Below are 8,464 nucleotides of genomic sequence, written 5' to 3'. Positions count from 1 at the left end.
ACTCTCAACCTTTATATATGTTATGTACATGTATTATAATAAAATACAACTAACATTTAAATATTTTAGACTGAAATGCGATTTTAATTCTTGCAATTTTGAGAAAATTCCTGCTGAATTCATATAAACAATTTAAAAATGCTTGTTAAAATTATTGCGAATACAAGCAAGTCACATTTTTTGCAATAATAAAAACATCCCAATTATTTCTGAATTTACAGCCTGCAATGGCATTATTCTTGTTCAAATTTCTTGATTTTTTTATATTTTTTGTCAACCAGTCAAAGTTTTTATGATTATTAAGGTGTTAGACCTTGGTTCAGGGAGATAACTCCTTAAATCAGTTATGTGTTTGTAAAAGTCAAGTTTCATCAACGTATTTTAAGCATTTACCTGAAACAGATTGAAAATAGTGTATTAGACCGTTGGTTTTCCCGTTTGAATGGTTTTACACTAGTAATTTTGGGGCCCTTTATAGCTTGTTGTTCGGTGTGAGCCAAGGCTCCGTGTTGAAGGCCGTACTTTAACCTATAATGGTTTAATTTTTAAATTGTTATTTGGATGGAGAGTTGTCTCATTGGCACTCACACCACATCTTCCTATATCTATGTATCCTAGAAGCTTAGAATATATTTATGAAAATGGTTGACAAATGTACTGAAGACTTAAAGAGTTATTTCCCTTAACCTGGAGAATGAGGGCAAGTGATTTATGTCAGATGGAAACTTCAAAACAATATATGGTAACATGGTTATATATAATGATGGTTATCTCAGGGAAGTGGTTCCATTTAAATACATGTATATATATTTATAATATTGTTTGACAAAAAAAATAATGTGAGTGAAAAAAAGACTTTTGAACTTGAACATGTTGAAACAGAAACTATAATATGATAATTATGATTTAACAACTGAAATGAATTATTGTAAATAACATGGCTTATAAACAGGTTTTATAACTCTACTTCATATATGATGATTAAGTTCATTTATAACTGTATGAAGTTCAGGATTTTCTATACTTTCATGAGTACTTGAATTTTCGGTTTCACTATCAAGTTTAGAAATAAGAGTCAAGTGATGTTGTGCATTGTCATTATGAATTTTAAATTCATTTGAAATACACTCTGTCCACTGATGATGTTCAAGATTAATGTTACTAATTGTATGATGTTCAGGATTAAAACTTGAATAATGCATATCTCCATTCATTGATCTAGAGTCATCACTATTTGGCATTTGAACCTGACAAAGAGATAAAAGGGTTTCCGCTGCAGATTCGCGGCTCAGAGTTTGAGACTTTTTATGTTTCTGTTTTCGTTTAGGACCAGGCCAAGGTACAGCTTTACAATATAAGTGGTCCTTGAGGTGATCTGGATATACTAGTTCTGTGTTGAGGTAGTCACATGGTGGGTCTGTTGCAGAGTCTGTGCTCGATGATGGATTATCTCCCCTGGTTAACATGCTAAAGGCATCGGAGAAGTTGGTTATCTGTTCTACTGAAGCTGTACTCTTTAAAAAAAATGCAATTTATGATTAAATAAATTATATATTTATAGATTATCGTTGATTATCTCAACGAGATTGGTTTTGGTACAGCGAAAGTGAGAAAAGCAATCGAGTTGAGATGATCAATGATATTCTGTTTATCGCTATTTTACCTATGACGATGTTGTCAATTTCAATGTCTCCTGGCCTCCTTAGTTTCTAGCGATAATTTTTCCATCTCAAGCGAGAAGCATGATATGAAAATTATCACAAAAAAAGATCAAAGGAAAAATGCACAAAATAGCGATAACTAAAGTTAATATTGTTTTACATTTGTAAAAGCTTAATATATATATTATTCATGGCAATACCTGGTTTGTTTACATGTACATATTCTTTTCTTTTTTTATAAAGAAAAGTGTATTAAATATATAAATGTTGTTTTCTGTTAACAAAGTTAAGCAGCAACCATTTGATTTTCTGGGGGGGGGGGCTATGGTTTTTTTTGGAAAAGTTTGTTTCCATTTTTTAGAGAAAAAAATAATTTGTCATTGATTCTGAGAAAAAAAATTTGTTTGTTTCACCCTCAGCTGTCACTATATGTAATGCTAAAATTGAAAGAAAAAAATTGTTTTCGACTTGTCGCGAAAAAAATAGATTGTTTAGATATATTATATGTCATTAAATTTGCTTTTTTTTATTTGGTTTAAAGTAATAAGAAACGAATGACCGGTGAAAAATAATGTTCTTACAATTCTTGAACCAATGCATACAAACATCATAAATTTAGTCTTCTGTGCATGAATTTATCATTTCTTTCGTGTAAATTTCGTATATTCGTCAAAATTTTTCAATCAGGCAATGTTGTGTTGTTGTGAAAATATGGCAGGTAATTAAGGTTCAGGTTTTGAAGCTGAAGTTTAACAATTGTCAACAATCGACAAAAAATCAACAACAAAAAAATGGAAATTGAGAATGTGTTTAACATGTAAATTCAGATAAAAGTTTATTTTTAGGAAATCCATGCGTATTGTGATCACCAGATATTTACGAGATGGGTCACACTGAGATCACTTTGCATACGGAAAATATGTCGGGTGAATTTCCTGGAAGGAAGCAATGAAAATAAAGTAAACTTCTTTTAATATGAATAAAATTCAAGAATTTTCTTCAGAAAAAAGTATCATAGGGTACATGTGTACTAACATGACTATAAGTTTCAAGTTGATTGGACTTCAACTTCAACTTCATCAAAAACTACCTTGACCAAAAACCTTAACCTGAAGCGAGACAGTAGAACAAACAAACAGACTGAAGCACAGACCAGAAAACATAATGCCCCTCTACTTTCATAGGTGGGGCATAATAATTGTCATTCTATGTAGAACTAAATAAAATAAGCAATAAAAGTAATACATGATATATCAGCCTGTTCACCATTACTTGTACATTGTTATAAGGAAATGCAGAGATCAAAGGATTAAGATCACTCCAAGGAGTAGACGGTATCGGGATCGTTAGCCCTAATAACATGTTCGCCCTGGGTACGTTCAGCTTGAAATTAGTAAACACAATAATGTACGAACTGTAAATCATGAAACGGATTTACAACTAGTTCATTATTATACTCGGAGACAGTCCTAGTCAAAGTTATACTGCATACATTCATGATTGACTGAATACAATTATTTTGTTAACAAATATCAATAAAGAGAAATACATTGTATACCAATTCTACTCTGTAAATCAAAGAGAAAATGATAAAATGATTGCGGCAATATAAATATTCTGTCAATTTGTAACAAACTTTAACATATTTTGTTCAAATACTTAAAATTATGCGACAAATAGAAAAAAATAAAAATCTGGGCGAATGGACCCTGGGCGAACAGGTATCAGGGCGAACACGTAGTAAGGCGAACGTGAATCAGGGCCTACAGACCCGGATGTTCTTACAATTCTTGAACCAATGCATACAAACATCATAAATTTAGTCTTCTGTGCATGAATTTATCATTTCTTTCGTGTAAATTTCGTATATTTGTCAAAATTTTTCAATCAGGCAATGTTGTGTTGTTGTGAAAATATGGCAGGTAATTAAGGTTCAGGTTTTGAAGCTGAAGTTTAACAATTGTCAACAATCGACAAAAAATCAACAACAAAAAAATGGAAATTGAGAATGTGTTTAACATGTAAATTCAGATAAAAGTTTATTTTTAGGAAATCCATGCGTATTGTGATCACCAGATATTTACGAGATGGGTCACACTGAGATCACTTTGCATACGGAAAATATGTCGGGTGAATTTCCTGGAAGGAAGCAATGAAAATAAAGTAAACTTCTTTTAATATGAATAAAATTCAAGAATTTTCTTCAGAAAAAAGTATCATAGGGTACATGTGTACTAACATGAATAAGTTTCAAGTTGATTGGACTTCAACTTCAACTTCATCAAAAACTACCTTGACCAAAAACCTTAACCTGAAGCGAGACAGTAGAACAAACAAACAGACTGAAGCACAGACCAGAAAACATAATGCCCCTCTACTTTCATAGGTGGGGCATAATAATTGTCATTCTATGTAGAAATAAATAAAATAAGCAATAAAAGTAATACATGATATATCAGCCTGTTCACCATTACTTGTACATTGTTATAAGGAAATGCAGAGATCAAAGGATTAAGATCACTCCAAGGAGTAGACGGTATCGGGATCGTTAGCCCTAATAACATGTTCGCCCTGGGTACGTTCAGCTTGAAATTAGTAAACACAATAATGTACGAACTGTAAATCATGAAACGGATTTACAACTAGTTCATTATTATACTCGGAGACAGTCCTAGTCAAAGTTATACTGCATACATTCATGATTGACTGAATACAATTATTTTGTTAACAAATATCAATAAAGAGAAATACATTGTATACCAATTCTACTCTGTAAATCAAAGAGAAAATGATAAAATGATTGCGGCAATATAAATATTCTGTCAATTTGTAACAAACTTTAACATATTTTGTTCAAATACTTAAAATTATGCGACAAATAGAAAAAAATAAAAATCTGGGCGAATGGACCCTGGGCGAACAGGTATCAGGGCGAACACGTAGTAAGGCGAACGTGAATCAGGGCCTACAGACCCGGATGTTCTTACAATTCTTGAACCAATGCATACAAACATCATAAATTTAGTCTTCTGTGCATGAATTTATCATTTCTTTCGTGTAAATTTCGTATATTCGTCAAAATTTTTCAATCAGGCAATGTTGTGTTGTTGTGAAAATATGGCAGGTAATTAAGGTTCAGGTTTTGAAGCTGAAGTTTAACAATTGTCAACAATCGACAAAAAATCAACAACAAAAAAATGGAAATTGAGAATGTGTTTAACATGTAAATTCAGATAAAAGTTTATTTTTAGGAAATCCATGCGTATTGTGATCACCAGATATTTACGAGATGGGTCACACTGAGATCACTTTGCATACGGAAAATATGTCGGGTGAATTTCCTGGAAGGAAGCAATGAAAATAAAGTAAACTTCTTCTAATATGAATAAAATTCAAGAATTTTCTTCAGAAAAAAGTATCATAGGGTACATGTGTACTAACATGAATAAGTTTCAAGTTGATTGGACTTCAACTTCAACTTCATCAAAAACTACCTTGACCAAAAACCTTAACCTGAAGCGAGACAGTAGAACAAACAAACAGACTGAAGCACAGACCAGAAAACATAATGCCCCTCTACTTTCATAGGTGGGGCATAATAATTGTCATTCTATGTAGAAATAAATAAAATAAGCAATAAAAGTAATACATGATATATCAGCCTGTTCACCATTCCTTGTACATTGTTATAAGGAAATGCAGAGATCAAAGGATTAAGATCACTCCAAGGAGTAGACGGTATCGGGATCGTTAGCCCTAATAACATGTTCGCCCTGGGTACGTTCAGCTTGAAATTAGTAAACACAATAATGTACGAACTGTAAATCATGAAACGGATTTACAACTAGTTCATTATTATACTCGGAGACAGTCCTAGTCAAAGTTATACTGCATACATTCATGATTGACTGAATACAATTATTTTGTTAACAAATATCAATAAAGAGAAATACATTGTATACCAATTCTACTCTGTAAATCAAAGAGAAAATGATAAAATGATTGCGGCAATATAAATATTCTGTCAATTTGTAACAAACTTTAACATATTTTGTTCAAATACTCAAAATTATGCGACAAATAGAAAAAAATAAAAATCTGGGCGAATGGACCCTGGGCGAACAGGTATCAGGGCGAACACGTAGTAAGGCGAACGTGAATCAGGGCCTACGGACCCGGATGTTCTTACAATTCTTGAACCAATGCATACAAACATCATAAATTTAGTCTTCTGTGCATGAATTTATCATTTCTTTCGTGTAAATTTCGTATATTCGTCAAAATTTTTCAATCAGGCAATGTTGTGTTGTTGTGAAAATATGGCAGGTAATTAAGGTTCAGGTTTTGAAGCTGAAGTTTAACAATTGTCAACAATCGACAAAAAATCAACAACAAAAAAATGGAAATTGAGAATGTGTTTAACATGTAAATTCAGATAAAAGTTTATTTTTAGGAAATCCATGCGTATTGTGATCACCAGATATTTACGAGATGGGTCACACTGAGATCACTTTGCATACGGAAAATATGTCGGGTGAATTTCCTGGAAGGAAGCAATGAAAATAAAGTAAACTTCTTCTAATATGAATAAAATTCAAGAATTTTCTTCAGAAAAAAGTATCATAGGGTACATGTGTACTAACATGACTAAGTTTCAAGTTGATTGGACTTCAACTTCAACTTCATCAAAAACTACCTTGACCAAAAACCTTAACCTGAAGCGAGACAGTAGAACAAACAAACAGACTGAAGCACAGACCAGAAAACATAATGCCCCTCTACTTTCATAGGTGGGGCATAATAATTGTCATTCTATGTAGAAATAAATAAAATAAGCAATAAAAGTAATACATGATATATCAGCCTGTTCACCATTACTTGTACATTGTTATAAGGAAATGCAGAGATCAAAGGATTAAGATCACTCCAAGGAGTAGACGGTATCGGGATCGTTAGCCCTAATAACATGTTCGCCCTGGGTACGTTCAGCTTGAAATTAGTAAACACAATAATGTACGAACTGTAAATCATGAAACGGATTTACAACTAGTTCATTATTATACTCGGAGACAGTCCTAGTCAAAGTTATACTGCATACATTCATGATTGACTGAATACAATTATTTTGTTAACAAATATCAATAAAGAGAAATACATTGTATACCAATTCTACTCTGTAAATCAAAGAGAAAATGATAAAATGATTGCGGCAATATAAATATTCTGTCAATTTGTAACAAACTTTAACATATTTTGTTCAAATACTTAAAATTATGCGACAAATAGAAAAAAATAAAAATCTAGGCGAATGGACCCTGGGCGAACAGGTATCAGGGCGAACACGTAGTAAGGCGAACGTGAATCAGGGCCTACGGACCCGGATTCGGAGTAGACATGGGATTTGGTCATGCTGAACTTTCCTCCATCATTAAATTTTCATCCATGGAGATCCCCATAAACCGTCTTGGAACAATAAAGCGCCACCATGAATAGAAGGAATGTGATTATGAGTAAACAATTTCTTATCAACCATAGCATTGTCAACAATATAAAATATTGAACAGAAGTTAAATTCCGCCTCCCCCAAAAAACTATCAAATGCCTCAAGGAATAACATAAGGTCCATGTTAGACCAAATTCTTCTGTCCCTATTACAGGTTGGGCTCATGATAGAAAAAGTGGGTTTATACCTGTTTTCAGTTTGATGGGTTTTGGAATGCATGCAACTTCCACTGATGACGAAAACACACTCAGCAGTGATAAGAAAAATAGTTTTAGTTTGATTAGTCTCTGCTTAGTCGGAGATTACTCTGATGTCTAATGGTCTCTGCTTTGACCTGGACATTTCATTGGGTTAAATTTTACTTCAGGAATGTGTTGAAATGTTCCCTTCCCCCTTTTTTGTGTTTTTAAATATCAATACCTTTTCTGGGCTTTTATAACTAGCGATCTTGTCATTATTTTTCCCTAATTTCTTAAGCTTCTTGTTTTCTTTCTGTATGAACAGAGTTGGGGCATAATTGTCATCATTTGGATCGTCGCTATGCCATCCGAACACAAAATGGTCAGAGCATATGTTTGTGTGTCCATTCGGTTCCCAATCCTCTCTATTCACGGCTTTTATCCATGCTTGAAGTTTTTTCTTATTTGCTGGAAATCGAAAGAAACTTATATTGTTTACTTTTGCCACAGAATTAGCCCGATTTCGACACTTGTAAACACAACAAGTTTTCACCATTTCAGTTGTTTTTGTTTACGGTGTTTCCATCCGGAAGTTAGCCTTGCGCATGTGCATATGAATAAAAGTTTTAAAAGGCGCGAAATTGAAACGCAGGCGATAGCGGGAAATGAACCGTAGATTTGGATCACTTTGTATTAAACTGAGCTATTAATAAAAAAACACCGATTCACATATATCCGTTAGCTAAACAATTCCTTTCAAAGTTACAAAAGTAGATGAAATTTGTAATCAAATGTCAATATAAATGATAAATGAGACAACCATTTGTTATTTTGGAGCCAGATAACTGTATTGTATTTGAAGCTTTAAGGACGTCCAACGATAGTCTTACTGTCGCAAATTTAGTTTACCTGGCGACGCGGAGATTTCGAGATCAGAAGGAACCTCCCCCCTCAATAGAGTGAAACTTGAATTAAAAGGCAGGACAGATCGATATAACAAATTAACAAATGGTTCAGTTTCACAGATGAACTGTTTAAATTATTATTTTTCATTTCGGGCCTTTTTTAGCAAATAATATGTCATGGGTATGTTTGCCTATACTTTTAAATAACAATTATTT

The 8,464-nt window shown here is 32.9% G+C and overlaps 1 protein-coding gene across 1 annotated transcript; it reads right to left on the bottom strand.

Annotated features, from left to right (window-relative positions):
- Positions 1-879: 879 nt before the first annotated feature.
- On the bottom strand, positions 880-7,936 carry LOC134694677 (THAP domain-containing protein 5-like). The gene is made up of 2 exons (XM_063555719.1): positions 7,585-7,936; positions 880-1,514 (listed from the first exon to the last, which is right to left on the bottom strand). The coding sequence occupies exons 1-2, from the start codon at positions 7,897-7,899 to the stop codon at positions 969-971; spliced, it is 861 nt and encodes a 286-aa protein (XP_063411789.1). The 5' UTR covers positions 7,900-7,936; the 3' UTR covers positions 880-968.
- Between the last annotated feature and the right edge of the window lie 528 nt (positions 7,937-8,464).

The sequence above is a fragment of the Mytilus trossulus genome, chromosome 13 (genome assembly GCF_036588685.1).
Source record: "Mytilus trossulus isolate FHL-02 chromosome 13, PNRI_Mtr1.1.1.hap1, whole genome shotgun sequence".
Taxonomy (NCBI): domain Eukaryota; kingdom Metazoa; phylum Mollusca; class Bivalvia; order Mytilida; family Mytilidae; genus Mytilus; species Mytilus trossulus.
The sequence above is the reverse complement of the archived record's forward strand: the minus strand, read 5'-3'. Positions and strand labels throughout refer to the sequence as shown.

What these genes read in the sequence shown, in the direction of transcription:
- LOC134694677 (XM_063555719.1), bottom strand. Translation starts at nt 7,899, where the DNA reads ATGGTGAAAACTTGTTGTGTTTACAAGTGTCGAAATCGGGCTAATTCT. An exon ending in GTTATAAAAGCCCAGAAAAG is followed by an intron (nt 1,515 to 7,584) that starts GTATTGATATTT and finishes TTTTTTTTAAAG; the next exon opens with AGTACAGCTTCAGTAGAACA.